The sequence below is a fragment of the Arvicola amphibius genome, chromosome 1, assembly GCF_903992535.2.
Source record: "Arvicola amphibius chromosome 1, mArvAmp1.2, whole genome shotgun sequence".
NCBI lineage: Eukaryota > Metazoa > Chordata > Mammalia > Rodentia > Cricetidae > Arvicola > Arvicola amphibius.
The window spans coordinates 66,787,436-66,806,048 of NC_052047.1; the positions used below are offsets into that span (position 1 = coordinate 66,787,436).

An 18,613-nucleotide genomic window follows, 5' to 3' on the forward strand; every position below is an offset into this window, starting at 1 on the left:
GGAGAAGTCACACCCTGTTCCTGCGGAGACCAGCATGACTGACGCTCATTGGAAACTTAACTAATAAGCAGCCAAGTTCAGGGGAGTAGTTCAATATACTTCCCCTCTTACATAATTTTAATACAAATGCTCTGCCCGAGGTTGTGTATAAAGCTCTGGAGAGAAATTTAAAAAGAAATCTAGGCATGTTGGTGCGCCCCGGTAATCCGAGTACTAGGGAAGTTCAGACAAGAAGACTAACATCGATTCAATTCAAGGCCAGCCTGGGCTACATAACGAGACTCTGCCTCAAGAGAAAACATGAATACATACATACATAAATACACACAGAGATACATACATACATACATACATACATACATACATACATGAAAGGATGGAAGGCTGAGAAGGTGGCTCAGCCGGTAAGGTATTGGTTGCAGAAGCATGGGGACCTGAGTTCAGGCCCCCAGAATCTACATAAAGTCAGGAACTGTAGCTCATAGCTGTAACTCCAGAGTTGATGGGGAAGATGCAGATACTGGGGCTCCCTAGTCAGCCAGTTTAGAAAAAACTGAGAGCTCCAAGTTCAGGGAGATAAGCATGTCTTAAAACAAAAACACCATGGCTTAAACTCATGGGATATCTTGGAAGACAGGGTAGAAAGATTATAAGACCCAAAGGATCAAAAAGTCTACTGTAAGACTGTGTCTCCTAGAAATGGCAGGGAAGTTTCACGCATAATACCTTAACAATACGGCTGCTTAAGCAATACCTGAACAAGAACAACACCAATGTAGACATGCTAACATGGCAGGGGCCCCCACCATAGGCAAAGGACCACAGGCAACTAAGGGGCATTAGGAGCAGGAAAAATAGTCTTCCCATTGGGATGAGCTCCTAATTAGTTATCTAATACCAAGTGGTCAGCTCTGAAATCATATACATGCAAACAACACTAAATGGACTCCGTGTGTGTGTGTGTGTGTGTGTGTGTGTGTGTAAAATTTTATAAGACAGGAATTTGAGAGTGAAAGGGGAGCTCATGGGAGGAGTTGGGGAAGGAAAGGGAAAGGGGGAAATGATGTAATTATATTCTAATAACAATAATAATAAATGTAGCAGGAAAAGAGCTGTTACTATAAATGAGTGAAAACACAGGCGATCGCAGATGCTGTCAGTTTAAACATTCTCTACAGATGTCTGCTTCCCTTTCTATCACAGTGTGGACTTTTAAAACTGTGAGGAAAATAAGGTGCATGGGCCAGTGCAGTGGCTTACACACACACACATACACGCACACGCACACGCACACACACACTCTAAATACCAAGATGAGATCACTCAGCATCTGCGCTTCTGTGACTGACTCTCTCCCTTCACACCCTGCTGCAGCATCCGTGTTCCCCAGATGAACAGATCACCTTCTCGGGAGTCTGAATGTCACCCACTGCTTGTGCAGAGCACAGTTTTATCCATTTATGTTTAAACACTAAGGTTGGTTCCCTGTCTTGGCAATTGTGCACAAGCCTAAAATGCACACTAAGTATTTTAAATGATTATCGAGACAGGCATGGAAAGGGAATTTCTCCCCCAACCCCAACAAGTTTTCATGTCCTTTCTTAGCCCGACTAATAGACAAGACCCAGGGTGACAGACTCCAGCTGAACCACATGTTATGAAGACATAAATTAAACTCAGAAACACAGAAATGGAACTTTCTCCTTAGAGCACACCCCTGGCCTGGAAAAGCCTTTGTCCCAGAATGCACTCAGAAGTCTTGGTGGAGCCTAAACCAAATTGACCTCCCAAGAAAGTCTCACCATTAGGCATGAGCTCCACCACCAAGGTTGGATAGGCGATATTGGTACAGCCAACTGAGGTGCCGCAGTACTTCTGACATTCCGAGGGGACGACACAGGCGATTTTGTCTAGGGAGAGATGAACGGCTGCATCAGCGAGCTTCCATTGGGTAGCAATGGTTCTGATGGTTGCAGTATTTACCTTAAAGCAACACTTCAAAGAAGACATTCCAGCCCAGTACCCAGAAATAGCAGCAGGGAAACAATGTTTCCCAGCTAAGATCTCTGTGCCATGCCATGGCCTGTTATCCCTGACACATCTGGACCCTCCCACAGCAGAGAAACATGGTTCTTAGAGGACAGAAAGGAAACAAAGAAATGATCTGGTGGGAAGGGACGAGGCACTGCCATCGACCTCAACAGCTTAGTGACGAATATTAGGGTTATCTGTGACCCTGATTATGAGGGTTTTTTTGAACACCTCTTAGACATACAGTCAAATCCCTAGAAAACCAAGGTGACTCCCAAGATTTGAGAAATCTGGAGCAGTAATAAAGAAATAGACTGTAAGAAGGGAACAAGATCTAAAATCTTGGAGAAAATTCTAGAAACTTATATAGAATTTGGCTCAACAACATTTCTTAAATACTCGTTTAGCACTGTACCACACAGCACCAATTCATATACTTATTGTAAATAAATATATTTATTCTAAATAAATGAATGCAGTAGCCATTAGGGCATGAGTTATTCTGTTTGCTCAACAGGTATCTCTCAGCATCCATGTATGACTGGTTCGTGGGTACTCTTTACCCAGTGGATGCCAAAGTCTGCAGAGGCTCAGCCCCTAAATAAATAGCATAGCACCTGCTCTAGCACATGCACAGCCTCTCCTGAAGTCACCCGCAGGTCACTCACAACATAGAATGACCTAGAAGTGCTATGGCAACAGCTGTGTCCTATGTTGTTTGGAAAAAGTGATACGCAAAACTCACATACTTTCGCCATAGGTGCAAATATTTTAATATTTTTCAATAGGTAGTTGGTTGAAGATCCACAGAAGTGTGAGTTATGAATATAGAAGGCAATTATATTTTCCTCATGGTGCACAAGCCGGCACAGGAATATGAGAGCCAAGAGGGGCGTGCAACCGAGGACAACGCAGCCAATGCCTGCCAGCTATTCTGACTTCATTTTGGGGGGTGCTTGCCAAACGGTCACTCTGTGGTGAACTGTTTACTTCTTGTTGTTATTTTGCATTTCCAAACAATTTCGATTCATAATAGCGAACCAAAGATTATTTGTATTCATAACAGCAGGCCAGAAAAAGACCAAAGGTGAATCCATCAAGGCGGGGCACCTCGAAGGAAATATCCCATGAAACAGGGCAGAGAGCACAGGGCCAGCGGCAGCTGGCTGGGCCTTGGCATTAGAATGACAAAATAGATTATTAGACCCCACTACAGGCCTGGGGTCCAGGGTGCAGAACTGCAAGCGAGCAAACACTGTTTCCTGGAGGGAACCTGGAGATTAGGGAGGAGACAGCTGTCCATGTAAATGAGGAAACTGGTTCTCTCCTTCCGCCTCGTGGGCTCCAGAGATCAAATTCAAGTTGTCAGGCATGGAAACAAGCTTGCTATCAAACAACTTTTAAGTTTTTAAAACAAAAATAAATAGCAAATCGATTTTAAAAGAAATAGGGAGAGATAACCCCAGAAACTCTGTGTCTCCAATGTGCACACTGCCTGATGCAGGCAACCCTGCTGCTTGGTAATCATGGCACAAAAGAAACGGAATGAAGGAGCCGGAGAGCTTCCAAAGTTCCTTAGAGCTAGCAAAGGAAAAATGGACTGAGCTCTGATAGAGGAATTACCTGTGTATAAAATCCGGCTGACCATCCCTGTCATGACCATGAGGAACATGGGCAACAGCTTCAGATAACCGCACAGGGTACAGCCGGCCTTCACGTGAGACATGTTCTTAGCTGAGAGGCAGCGCTGCACAATGACCTGTGGGGACATCCCAGTGAGGAGCTGTGCAGGCTGGGAGTTCTGGGACCCTCTGACATCCCAGCTGCCCTGATTTGGTCTTCAGCCTTGGTTCCCAGCAACCCACAGACTGCGTGTGCCTTCTACATATTCAACCCCAACAGCCTGACAGGTGGAAGTCTCTGTCAATACCCAGACTGCATACCTGGTCTGTGCACCAGTACCACAGGGCGAGGATGGACAGGCCAAAGATGAGCCCAGGCCATGGAATGTCTCCTGTGATAGGATCTCTGAATATGTGGAAAGAGTCGGCCCTGGGAGTGTAACATTCTTTCTTGACAGTCATATTTCCATCAGAAATTATAGATGGGATGGCATTCATGTACTTCTCCATGAAGGCATCATATCCTCCTATTTCAGTGAAAGCTGAAACATATTGATTAAAAAGAAAACACTGAAAAATTTAACTCCTTATAGCGATTTCATGTCTGAGTATCTTAGACACCAAGAGAACACCAGCATCGGGGAACACCCATGATGTGTGGTTTGGAGTTAATGGTCTTCCCTCTAGACCTCAGGCTTCTCATTTATAAAAATGGGAGTGTTAACTTGCCTGTCTTCTTGGGAGACACTGGCATTTCAAAGCAACAACTTGTGGCAGTGCCCTGACCGCACACAGTCTGGAAAGGGAGGCGCCTCATTAAAGGAAGACTTGGCCTTGGACCACATGCAGTCTGGTTTTCTTCAAACCCCAGCTGTCTGCTATGGTCTTTAGAACTCAGAACACAAAGTTAGGGACACACAGTGGCCTTCTGGAGACAGGACACAGGCCAGGCAGCTGGCCCCAGGGATGCCCAGGAACGGGGCAGAGATCAGAATTTTGCCAGCTTTCATCTCAGTGCTGCCATCCTAGCCTGTGCTTGCTGACCCCAGAGACTGCGGGGGAAGCAAATATAAGTCCTTAGAAAACTAAACTCTAGAGTGTAGACAAGAGTCTTTGAATGATGCTCAGAGGGTTCACTAAACATAAAAAACAAAATATGTCTTCTATCTCCTCATGACAGCTATGATGTCCAATGCTGTCTTTTATAGACAAAGACAATTTCAAGAAATGATCAAAGATGATCAGTGGGTGAACAATTTTTAAATTTTTGTCAAATGAAGCACTAAAATGAAAAATCACCCAACACCAACAATGCATAAACTTTGGCCTTTTAACATCACAGCTTGTGCAGGGTATAGTTTCAGCCTGCAAACACGGCGTGTGAACCTGTGTGACTTGCTGGGTCGTTAGCCGCATTCATTTTCACCCAGGTTCTCGGCAAACACGCACCACATCACCACAGGCCTCCACTGGAGACCACTGAGCCAAGCTATAGGGAGAGAACGGGGGGCAATTCAAGTATTCCTTGGGTCTGCTCCAACAAGGGTCCTACAGGGGGAAGGTGATCCCATAAGGAGGGCCAGACAGGGCAGGGCCACTGCCCTGAGCTAGACAGGGTGTTGTGGGTATTTGTACACTGTGTGAAGATATATTGTGTGATTGGTGTGATTAAGAGTCACATGACCAATATCTAAGCAAGAGAGATGGGTGGGATTTCTGGAGCAAGAGAGAGGAAGAGGAGGAGGAATCTAGGTACACAGATTATGCCAGGAGATGCAGAAAAAGTTGTACATACAAACTGGAGAGGAGGTTTTTAAAAAGTCATATAGTAGAACATAGATTAATAAAAAAACAATATAAGTTACAAGAGCTAGTTGGGGGCAAGCCTAAGGTAAGACCAAGCTTTCATAATTAATAATAAGTCTCCATGTCATTATTTGGGAGCTGGCTGGTGGGACAGAGAAAGACTGGTTACATCAGAGCAGGCAGACAGGTCAGCCAGACTTGCTCTGTCTTCTCAGAACTCTATAGCTCTGCCCCCACCTGTTAGCCAGTCCTAGCCCCACTTACCAAATCCAGTCAGGATACAAGACCCCACAAGCATGATAGCTGTCTGCAAGGCATCTGTGTAAATCACGGCTGCCAGTCCCCCTAAGCAGGCAAACAGACAATAGATCACATGGAGAGCACGATGCCTGCCTGCTTCCTTTTCCTACCCACTATCCTCTCTTCTCCATAGTGCCCCTTCTGAGAAGCTCCATCCCCTGCCACCACCACTTGCCTGCCTTTCTTCCCCAACCCCCACCCCGGACCTAATCCTGCTGCTCAAAACTGTTTCTGGCCTTCGCCTCTTAGGAAAATACCTACAAGGCCTGGGAAAGGGAACACTTGTCTCTACCTGAGTGGAAAGTACTTGTTGTGAGCTTAATGCTAGGACATGGCTCAAAAGAATGTTTGCTCGTTTTGACTCTGTAATGGTAGAGATGGAACCCAGGACTAGTGTGTGTGTGTGTGTGTGTGTGTGTGTGTGTGTGTGTGTGTACACATGCATGTGACAGACAAATGTGCCAACTGTAAATTACATTCCCAACCTCTCTAAGGAACGTCTCATCCTCAGGTATAGGGGGCACTCAGGCGCTCAAGGAACAGCAAGTCCCCTTGTGGCTCCTCCCCCTTCCTTCCTGCAAAGAACACGTGTCTCTGCCATCCTCAAATTTTATTCCAAAACCTCTTTGTATATCTTTTGTCCACTTCAAAATGGTTCCCAATCTAGTCACATTAAATCTAAGGCTCCAAGGACCCCATACCTGTTTATCACGTCATGCTTTGTGTCTCCTCTCTCCCGGCTACTTCTCAGTAACCACCTGCTTCTGGTACCTGCAGGCTCGCCTTGCTTCGGAGCCCCGCCCCACCCATTCCTGCCACCATTCTCCCTTCACTTAAGATTTTTTTTCACTTGGCATGCCTCTAATTGTCCTAGCTTTGCCACATTGCCCACAACCTTCAGGCTAAGCTCTTCCGAGTGCCTCTGAAAGCTTGTCCTCAAGTTCCTCCACCCAGCACGGGGGCTTTCACCGAACATTCACATGGCTTGCCGCAGAGACCAAGAAAATAGCCATTCTCAAACCCTCCCTCCTTTCCCCTCGCAAGTCTAACCCTGCCTAACCCTGAGCCAGACTGGAGCTGCCAATTCGCTTGAATGAACTCACCTGTGATTGTATACAGGGCAGTGATTGCTAGTAGTATAAAGATGGCCAGGTAGATGTCCAGGCCCAAGGCTAGATTGATGAATATAGCCCCAGAGAAGATGTCTGCCTGGAAGGAGAGAAACAAGGCATAGGCAAAAGTGAGAGGGGTCATCTGGTCACAGTGGCCATTCCTGGGTTCCCAAGCAAGTTTTATTGACAATAGTAGTTAGTAGTTCACAAGATAAAGGACTCTGTGCTCAAAAAAAAATCTTTTAAATGCTAGAGTAAGCTAATTGAAAGGGGCTTTTGTACCACACAGCATCCCTTCACCTTTAATATGAACCACATGCTCTGAATACCTAGCTGAGGGTCATAGGACAAGATGCTTCACAAATACAGAAAGAGAGAGAGAGAGAGAGAGAGAGAGAGAGAGAGAGAGAGTCTGTCAGCATCCACCCCACCACCTGCTGCCCTTAGCCATTACTCCGACTTGTACACACACATTAGTGTGCGTGGTTCAGATCTATGAGTCGGAAGCCCAGCCCCCACTCCCCGCTTCTTCAGCGAGGTCTGTTTTTGTTTTTGCTGTTGTTGTTTTTGGTTTTCGAGACAGAGTTCTCTGTAGCTTTGGAGCCTGTCCTGGAACTAGCTCTTGTAGATCAGGCTGGCCCCAAACTCACGGAGATCCACCTGTCTCTGCCTCCCGAGTGCTGGGATTAAAGGCGTGAGCCACCACCACCCCTCTGCGAGGTTTTAATTTTACCTGCCTGACCCAAAAAGAGTTCAACCAGAACATCAAATGCCTCTCACATGTTACTAGTGCTTCTGTCTAGATTGGCTGGTGTCGTTTCAGGGGACTTGTCCCCTATCACTGGTGAATTATTTCGAGACAGGGTTTCTCTGCAGCCTTGGAGCCTGTTCTGGATCTAGCTTTTGTAGACCAGGCTGGCCTCGAACTCATAGAGATCTGCCTGTATCTGCCTCCCGAGTGCTGGGATTGAAGGCTTCTACCACCACTGCCCTGTGTTCTTTACCCATTAACCCATTCCTTCCAGGCTTTCTCCCCTGCCTCTAAGATAAAGCTGGCAGGAAAGTATGCAGTCACTAATATACGCCAGCAGAGGGCACCAAAATACCGTGTTACAGGAAGAACACCATTCCCATCTATCTTGGTAAATCTTTAGATTTGCAGATACCGAAATTAGACTTCTCCAGGGAGTGTGTGAGGTTTGTTTTTTTTTTTTTTTAATTGTACAGAATTGAATACATTTTAGGAAACTGCAAAAGGAATCCTGTCACACTCCAAGGAGAGGTCAGAGGGGTTGGACTCAGCTTTCTTGTACACTCCCAATTATGGCCCCCTTCCTTACTCCATTGCGGTTGCTCAGCACCCTGCAGTGTTCAGGTCCCTTCCACATCCTCTGCACTCTGCTATGGTTTTAGTGTGTCCCCTAAAAGTTCATGAGTTGGAAACATAACGCCCAAATCCATATCCTGCTGTTTGTGAGGCCCTGGGGAGTGGGGGTAATTAGGAGTAAATGACACCAGGAGGGCAGGGCCCCCTTTATGAGATTATTGACTTTCTAAGAAGAAGGAAAGAGAGCCCCCATATGGTGACACAGCCAGAGAGCCCTCACCAGCTGCTGGCACAAGGCCTAGATGGACTGGTTTCCAAAACTGTAAGAAATCTCTGCTCTTTATAAATCTCTGGTGTTTATTACAGTAGCAACGCACACTGGACCAAGATATCCACCCCGTGGGATCTCTAGTCTCCTGCCTTCACTGTTTCCCCAGTACCAGTCCCATGGCTATGTGCTACGACTTGAGCCCCACCCTCCCAAGATGGTGCCCCATCTTAGTTCTAGCTCCATCTTCTCAAAGCCCTCCTGCAAGATGCTCTCACCCAAAGAGACCTACGTCATCATCATTCCTGGTGAGGAAGGACAGACAGAATGAGGAGAGAAGAGAGGGGATGGTGAGTCTCTCTCTCTCTCTCTCTCTCTCTCTCTCTCACACACACACACACACACACCTGTAAATGCACACAAGTGACACGTGTGTTTGCATGTTTGCATGTGTGGGGACCCACAGTTGTAAGCTTGTTCCACCTTGACTGGAGGTCAGAGAGTTTGAGCTGATTTTTGCTCTCTCAAAGTTGTTGACAACAGGTGTGGCTACAAAGGAGCGTTTCTGACCCAGGGTGTGGTTAATTAGTATTCTGGGTATAGAATACTGGATCCAGTCCACCTGGACCAAAGGCTAGAGAATTTAAGTCTATTCCTTATATTATGTTAATGAAGTCTGTTGCATCTCCCTTCCTCTTCTGGGGTGAAGTATAAGCATGTGGAAAATAAACAAGGCAAATTCCGTATTCGCTGAATGTCCCTCCTGATGCTGTGCTGTGTTTCTTTCCCTTATTTATCTTACATCTCTGTTCCTTTTGCTTAATAATTCTAACCCTCATTCTCCTACCCTGGAATGTACGAGTTTTGTCGAAGCTGGTCTTAGACAGATGGCGGGCAGCACAACACGGTGCTTTCGACACACAAGCAACTGCTTATAAGTGTTGACCAATATTTGTCCTATTTTTATGATGTGCTGCTTGTACCAACACAGATAGAGAAAACTCTTGTGCTGAATTGAAAATAAAAAAAAACTAATACAAACTCTCCCTTTTATGAATTCTCTCCTTGGGACCCCAAAAATACCAGGATTCCTGCTAAGAACACCGTAGCTAACTGAATACAGCCGAGCAAGCCCACCTTAGTGCTAACTGAATACAGGAAAGCAAGCCCACCTTAGCGCTAACTGAATACAGGAAAGCAAGCCCACCTGGCCCGAGGGCTCTGGATTTTGTTTTCAGTTCTTCCTATCTGCCTCAATTTTCCGTTTCCCTGTGGATTTTCCCCCTCTTCCTTTCCAGGGAATTTTACAGTTCACCTAGGCTTCCACGGGTGTGTGTTATTTTGATACTAAAAAGTATTGACATTTGCTCGTCTCTGTCTATGCTTGTGGGGTTGCAGTGAGGCTGAGATTCTCGAGTCAGCTGCTGGACCCCACACAGTTCTCTTAGTGGAAAGAGATTGTGCTTTAATGTGTAAAGCACAAACTGCCAAGGAAGGTTCAAATCTTGTGGTGTTACAAGATGAAAAGTTAAAACTTCAGCAACAGGAGCTGGAGAGATGGTTCACTGGTTAAGAGAGCTGACTGCTCTTCCAGAGACTCCAGTTTCAATTCCCAGCACCCACATGGCAGCTCACACCTGCCTGCAACTCCAGTTCCAGAGGACCCGATACCCATGGCAAAAACAGCAATGCTCATAAAAATAAACTATTCAAGAGGAGAAAAAAACAATATTTTAAAAAATGGTGCATACTGAAAATGCAGTGAAAGAAAAATGATGGAGGAGTGTCTGTTACTTTCATTATTAATAAAGATACTGCCTTGGCCCTTTATGAGACAGAAAATTAGGTAGGCGGAGTAGACAGAACAGAATTGTGGGAAAAAGGAAGCAGAGTTGGGGAGACACTTCAGGCAGTCGCCATAGTGAGTCTCCATGCTTCTCCTCTCCAAGATGGACGCAGGTTAAGATCTCTCCTGGTAAGCCACACCTCGTGGTGCTACACAGATTACTAAATATGGGTTAAAGGGAGATGTGAGAATTAGCCAATAAGAGGCTGAAACTATGGGCCAGGCAGTGTTTTAAAAGAATACAGTTTCCGTGTAATTATTTTGGGTAAAGCTAGCCGGGTGGCAGGACTCAGCCCGCCGTTTCCTTCTACAGAAAAAGTTGAAAATTCTGAACTGAATGAGCCAAGCAGCCATTTGCAGAGCCATGTGACCTCACTGGCACAGAGAATCACACACAGACACACACACACACACACACACACACACCGGAACTTAGGCTAAACACTGAGGGAAACGGTGGAGAGAGCAAAACAAGAATGCCGGGAATTAAAAAGCCACACTAGAAAAGTGCAATTAGAAGTTGAAAGTTGAGTTTGCTCTTTTGTGACCGCAGAGGGAAAACAGATACAGTGGTTGGAAGAAAAGCATAAACTTCTGGGCGAATCACGAGAGAGAAGTAAGGATGGCTAATCAAGCTAAGATTAAACTACAGCCACCTGCAAAGGCTCAGAGAAGGGAAGCTCTTGGGGAAACAAACTGAAGAGACTACAGGAGACAGTGGAAGCCTTGGGGGCAAAAAAAGGATTAGAAACAGAGCAGATAGCCTTAAAGAGGCAAAAGGTTCCATCTGAAGACTGTGCGGGGCTTCAGAAATGATGAAAGGACAGACAGAGAAGACATAATGAATTTCAAAGTCTCACTCTGGGTCCTAACACGCCTCCAACGGCGTCCATGAACCACTAACTGTCCTTGTCAGCCACTGCTCCTGGCCTGGAACTCTCTTTCCTCATACGCAGAAAGAGGTGAGGCTTCTCTCTGATTCATAAACCACAGAGAGAACTAGAGAAGAACTAGAGAAACTCCGATCTCCCGGGGAATGGTGGAAGAAGGGGGTGAAGGCAGAGGCTCAACAAAGCAGGCAGTTCACCGTGTGGCTCGAGACACTTGATCACCGTCTGCCACGATCCAGGAACCACCTCAAGGAAAGGTGGAGGGAACATGCTGCGCTGCCTACACTCCAGCATCTGAGGACTGTACAGATGAGAGGGAAGAGTTCTGAGAGCTTCAGAGATACCGAGAACATGTATTGACAGTGTAAAAAGTAAAGGGACTAGTTAATTAAGGAATCCAACTCTCAAATTATTTATTTTTACTTTGTAAAATGTTTCTGGCATTTTTCCTGAAATATGTCCATCTTGAATTCCTTTTTCCTCATCTTTGAGCTATCTGCTCATTAATAACAAGATCAGCAAACATTTGGTTTATTATATTCAAAAGTTATAAACCTCAAGATTTTTGGAAAAGACTACTTAAAAGTCTAAAAACACTTTAAAGTTTCTAAATATAAGCTCATTATAGAAATCTTTACTTTTTTAAAAAAAGTTGTGCACTTAGTTTATTAAATAACTTAATAAATATTTTTGTACTTCAAAAGTATTGATGTTTGTCTGACTGTGTTTTCAAGGCTGATTGCTTTGTATCGATCGAGCAGCTAGCCAGGCTTGTTATTGTCATCCTCCTCATCATCGTCACCATCATCATCGTCACCATCATCATCGTCACCATCCCGGGAGGGAGTCCCTCTCTCAGGCAGCAGTTGCCTGTAGTTCCTTGTCTAGGAGTGGTACCCCATGAGACCGATCCCCTTCTGTGTCAGCATTCTGTTTCAGTGCCGCCATTGTTCCTGTGTTGTTTATGCAGGCATTATACAGACAAACATATACATGGATATATGCATATACGTGGCAAAAATAAGTTTTTAAAGACTATCAATATGAGAGTAGGGTGATTTGGAAGGGGTTGGAGGAAGAGGACTTGGGAGGTACTGGAAGGGGAAAGTAATGTGATTATATTTTAATTAAAAATGTATAAAAAGGCCATCTGTGCCTTCTCCCCCAGCCTGCCAAATATAGCATGAATACCACATCTGGTACCCTGGTCTATTCTAGACAATCCTGCCTACACCAAAACCAACCTCCAAGCTTCCACTAGTCTCTGTCCTACCTGCCACCCACTAAAAGTCACATCCAACCTCTTTCCATCCAGCCAGACATCCTGCTTCCTCTCCCAAGGTCTAGCCCTTGAGTTTCTCTGACTTCCCATCACATCTTCTTCTGAACCCACCAGATCTAGTCTGGATCTGATCCAGCATCTGGGGTCTAACCTCTGCGGACTGTACCACAAATGATCTTCAGGCTTCTTCCAGGACCCTCTCTACTTATTCTGAAAGTCATAGGCCTATCGCATGCCATAGCCAATCTTTCCAGCCAGATCTATACTTAGGAACTCAGGTAGGCAAATCACACTGTCCTTCCTGCCGTCCATACTGTCTCTCCCTTCTCTCCCTCAGCCCAGTAACAACCTGCTAACAGGTGCCCATCCCCCACCTCAGCTCATTCACCTCCTCCCCCACCTCAGCTCCATTCTCCTCCTCTACCTCAGCTCCATTCACTTTCCATTTACTGGAGACTCCAACTCTGGATTCAGACTCAGGTTCCTGCTAACACTTCCGCCCCTGTCTCTCTGGACAATTCTCTGTCATACTGAAACCTATTTTCAAGAAATCCCCTTCCCACCATATCTCCAACTCCCTCAGGGCCCCCCTTTTAGTCATGAAGACATGATTTATAGTCATATAAGAATCCCCTTAGCGCTTTGCTGAAACACCTCTCGGTCCTTTCCTTAGCCCACCTCTCTGCCATCACCAACCTTGTGCATATACCCTAAGGACACTTTATCCTACCACAGACACACTTGCTCAGCCATGCTCATAGCTGCTCTATTCATAGTAGCCAGAAGTTGGAAACAACCCGGATGTCCATCAACAGATAAAGGATAAAGAGAATGTAGTACATTTTACTCAACTATTTAAAAAAATATCATTTAAATTATTTAAACTATTTAATTGTCATTTAAAAATGACATCATGAAATTCATAGGTAAAGGGATGAAACCAGAAAAATATCATCCTGAGTGAGAAGTCCCAGAACCAGAAAAACAAATATGGTTTATGTTCACTTATATGTGGATGTGAGCCGTTAAGTCAGTGACAACCAAACTACAATCCAGGAAGCACAGAAGGCTGGCATACAGAAAGAGACTGGAGGGAATAGATAGATCTCCCCAGGAAAGGGAAATAGAACAGGTAATTATATATGGACTGGAACAGGAGGGTCAAGTGAGGAGAGGAAGGGGAGAGGGAGTTGAAGGAGGGAGTACAGGGAGAGACAACTGAAATAAAGGGGTATTTTGAAGGATAGTATAGATAACTAGACAGAATAATCTTCATAAAATACATACATACATACATGAAGGCTATATAAGTGAAATTACCAAGGAATGGAGATCTAGAGTCCCAACTGGATCTCTCTTGCCATCAAATGAAGTTTCTAGTACTAAAAATGGGTTATGTCTAATTGAGCTCTTAGCCAATGGGGTCTCATGGAAACCCCCAAATGACCCAAGCTATTGCCAAGGCTATAGACTGCTCCCCAAAAACTGAAAACAACACCTATACAACGCCCTGAGCTTGAAGAAAGGGGAGTGGTGCCATGAACATGAGAGGGAGCAAGTGTGCCTATGTGGGGAGTGGTTAGAGGGAGGGGAGGAGGGGGAACAAGTGTAGTGATGAAATAACCTCAAGGACAAGACAAAGGTCTTAACAAAAATGGGTGTAAAAATTAAAAATAAAATAAATCTAAAACAATGTATTGAAAGCTAAATGATCCCTTTTCTGGAAAATTTTCTACACAGAGAAAAGTCTTTTTGAATTGTTGAAGAAAGCTAACAGCTCAGTCACCAGGTGCTCTGGGATCCTGCAGACATCCGGAGTGGGGAACAGGGGGCCCTGCAGACATCTCCCCCTGGAGTGGGGAACAGAGCACACACAGTCCAGGCCATATGTATGTGACCCTTCCCAAAACTGGAATTGTTAGAATTAAACCTAGAAGCTTTAAAGCTTTTTAAATAGTTTCTAATTAAAAAATACAAATTTTATAAAGAAAACTTACATTTCAAAGTCAGCATTGCCAAAGTTGGTCTGTCTTTGTGATTCTTTACTACTTTGCTGAAATATGGGTATCAACAACAAAGCTGGGAAAGATTTATAATTTGATAGTTAAAGAGGGAGAAGACAACACATGTGTGTATTTCTATATCTGTATGTGTGCCTGTGTGTGCACATGCAGAAGTATGCAAGTACACATGCCCAGATGGTGCTGGAGGTTGAACCCAGGACCTTGTACATGATAGGCAAGTGCTCTGCCCCCTGACCTATACTGGGCTGCTGTGCATGTCCTTCTTGTAACTCTATAGACATAATATGGACAAGACCAAAATATGAAAGTGTTTATAGATAAATTAGAGAATTATGGGTAGTTTCACTGCCTAAAATTTTCTTAAATGTTATTGCTTCCGTATACTTTCAAAGATAATGCAGAGACAATAAAACAATAGGTTCTGAACTGATATGAGATGTTTATATGTATAGTGAAAATATGAAATCATAGACTGGAAGACTATATCAAGACAGTGTCCACTTTCTAAGAAGTGACTGAGATCAAGGGTGTATACCAATAAGTTCTGATTTGTTTCTTTTTTAAATAAATCACTTAGATAAATAAAGTCTGAGTGGTAGATATAAAAGTGCATGCCATATTGTTCTTTGTACTTTTGAAGCATGAAATGTTCGGGGCCCGGGTTTTTCCACTTATAAACTTGGGGGATGAGTTAGAGAATACACTGCCAGCCTTGGTATAAAAGTCTCCTGTATCCTCACTGTGTCTCATAGGTCATCCCAGATCGCTCCTTTGCTAAGATTCTATTAGCACTAAAAGAGAGGGAGAAACAGACCAAAACAGGAGGGAGGAACAAAACAGAGGAAGAGGAGAAGAAAGGGAGGGGAGGGGGGAAGAAGAAACTTTCTCAGTGCTGCTAAGCACTACCAACATGAAGTAACAATTTTAAAGTATATCCTTCAAAGCCAAGAATGAACAGTCTTTTTCTATAGGGGTAGGAAGCCAAACATAGTAGCATTGCCTGAGAATCTCATCTCTTTGGGACACTGAGGCAGGAAAGTCATCACCTCAAGACCTACAGAGTCCAAGGCTAGGCTGGGCAACTTAGGTGAGAATTTGTCTCAAAAAATTTTAATTTAAAATAAGAAAATTTTAAATAGTTCAGTGGTATAGTGATGACCTAGCATATACAAGGCCCTTGGTTCATTCCCCAGTAATACATACACACATACACACACACACACACACACACACACACACACACAAATGGTATTGGAAACCATTCTCCCTTATCTTCTTGGCAAAGGCTGAGACAAGAGCACAGCCCAATACAACATAAACACATATGCTCTGTGGGATTTCCATAAAACCTTGGTTATAGCAGAGGATGAAAGGTTGGGTTCAACCCGAGCATCATTCTCCTTACTCGGAGAGCTGGGCTGAACTGTGTCCATGGGACTCCTGGGAGGCAATGAAGCATGGTTTTCACAGGGAAACCTCTGAGAGTGACAGAGCCTTGAGCAGGTGACCGGCCTCAGCTCAGAGGATTAAAACCCTGGGATTTTTAGTTTATTTTATTGACACAGGATCTCTCTACATAGTTCTGGCTGTCTTGAAATGCACTATATAGACTGGGATGGCCTTGAACTCACAGAGATCCTCCTGTCTCTGCTCTGAGGGCTAGAATTAAAGGCGTGTACCACCATACCTGGCCCAACCCTGGGACTGTGTGTGTGTGTGTGTGTGTGTGTGTGTGTGTGTGTGTGTGTGTTTGTGTGTGTCCTGCCCTTTCTATTCTAACCAAGATATCTCTGAGCACCCAGTAAGTCCTCCCTGGCACTAATTTCAGATGGAGAAGCCTCATTACTCAAATTTCTCTTGCTGTTTGTCAAAGTGAACTGTCTAGGTCATAAGCATCAAACATTAAGCAAGCGCAAAAGCTTTTATCTCTACCCAGAGACCCAAAATGTGCAGCTGGGGTTGATGTTAAAAGTTTATTGAAGTCATGATCTGTGATAACAGCTCTGGGAAATAGAAGACAGGACATCCAGCTGTCAGATGATTCATAAAACCTGAATCTTTATCTCAACTGATTGGACATATTTGATTGAGATAAACCATGTCAGGAAATCTCGCAGAACAAAACGCCTCTTGCAGATTGATGTGGCAGGTGTTCAAGTGAACCATTAAAATCCATGGAGTGACAAAGAGACGTGATCACAAGGTGACAGCCACAACTGTGTCTCCTTGCCGCTGCTAACCTGTACCTGCAATTCCCTGTCCTCCTCTTCTACCAGTGATACACCTACTAAATCCCTACCTCGCTCCAAATCCCTTCTAGCAGGTCCTTAACTATTCCCTGTCTGGATATGAGTCTCACAAACCCTCTGTGCACGCACACACACAAACACACACACACACACACACACATACACAGCTTTGTTTAATATAAATCCTTACCACTGTGGTTTAAAAACTAACTCTGAACATCAGGCTCCCAACAGGTATGGCTGTAATTTTCCTAAAAATGTCATCATATGACATAAAGTCAACCTAAAGCCAACCAAATTTAAACGGTTTTTTTCTGCATACACACCCTTCCTTCACCATCACCACACACCACTCTGCAGCAGACACTTCCTCCACGTAGTCCTCCCCGGGGCTTCCTTCAGCCTTGGGTACAGCATGCATTATAAAACCTCTTCATTTTCCCTGAGGTTTGAATTTTGACCTGATCTCCACAGAGGATTGTAAGATTCATACAACAAAGAGAATATAGGGTAAAAGATTTGGTGTTGGGAAACCTACTACTTTATTCCAGTTCTGCTCCCGTTGAGCCTCGCAGAACCCTCTCTGTGCAGTTTGTCCATCTGTAAACATCCATCTGCTTAGGACACAGGAGGAGACACTCTATCCCTTTCCGTCATTCTCTGGCTTCATCTCACCTGAACACAGGGCAGAATTGTAAGACTGCAAACTTTGAACCTAGAGCTGTACAGCTATGTGTCTGTATCCCAGCTGTGTGTGCACATAAGTGTGCCCTGGACAGCTGTGGGTCTGCATGCCAGCTGTGTGCTCACATCTGTGTACGCTGGACAGCTGTGTGTCTGTAACCCAGCTGTGTGTGCACTTATAAGAGCTCATGGGTACTTGCCTGTGTGCATGTATCCACACATGGAAGTCAGAGGGAAATGTCTCAAGTCAGTTCTCACCTTCCAGCTTCTAAAGACAGGATCTCTCTTGTTTGTTTCTCTGATCAGCTACTCCAGGCTAGCAGGCTCACAAGCTTGCAGCCAGTTCTCCTGTCCACTTCACTGTGCTTCGGCTGGGATTACACATGCATTCCGCTGCATCTGGCTTTTTGTGTGGGTTCTGGGGATGGAACCCAAGCCAGTAGGCTTTGTGGCTAGTGTTTTTACTAAACTGAGTCATCTCCCCAGCCCTAGTGGTGTGGCTTTTGAGAATATTACCTGACATCTCTTGCTCTCAGTTTCTTTCTTCATGGTTTGGAAAGTAAAATGCACATCTCCAGCCCTGAAGTATGCTGGTGAGAACCAGAGACGGGGAAAGGCCCTGAAGTACGCTGGTGAGAACCAGAGACGGGGAAAGGCCCTGAAGTACGCTGGTGAGAACCAGAGACTGGGAAAGGCCCTGAAGTACGCTGGTGAGAACCAGAGACGGGGAAAGGCCCTGAAGTACGCTGGTGAGAACCAGAGACGGGGAAAGGCCCTGAAGTATGCTGGTGAGAACCAGAGACGGGGAAAGGCCCCAGTGGGAACTAGAGCAGGACTAAGGCATCTTCATGTACATTTTCAAGACAGCTTTGGGATTGCTGTTTAGTCAGTGGGTGAAACAAATATTATGTTGGCCAGGGTCTCCAACCAGGAGCCTCAGAATCACACACAGAAGCAGCCTGCAGCTGTGTCCCATTCAATTGCCACAGTGACCACTGGAGAACCTGCTCCTCCCCTCTTGCTGGGCTGCAAGGGCTGGTGCTTGGCTACCTGGGAGCTCTCAAGTCCAAGGAGGTTTAATCAGTAACCTGAAGAGTAGGTGAGGTGATAAGGAGAAGGAAAAAAATGCCTGGCGCTGGTTTATTTATACGACCGCCCTATCCCAGTCTAAG

General features: G+C 45.0%; 1 protein-coding gene across 1 annotated transcript in view; it reads right to left on the bottom strand.

Annotated features, from left to right (window-relative positions):
* The window catches only part of LOC119826619 (sodium/glucose cotransporter 1), a 63,909-nt gene that overhangs the window by 11,902 nt on the left and 33,394 nt on the right, over positions 1-18,613 (bottom strand). The window contains exons 6-10 of the mRNA XM_038348030.2: positions 6,863-6,968; positions 5,724-5,804; positions 3,975-4,195; positions 3,655-3,790; positions 1,803-1,910 (exon numbers count right to left, since the gene is read on the bottom strand). Of these exons, the coding sequence (XP_038203958.1) occupies positions 1,803-1,910; positions 3,655-3,790; positions 3,975-4,195; positions 5,724-5,804; positions 6,863-6,968 (652 nt within the window). The remainder of the gene's footprint in view (positions 1-1,802; positions 1,911-3,654; positions 3,791-3,974; positions 4,196-5,723; positions 5,805-6,862; positions 6,969-18,613) is intronic.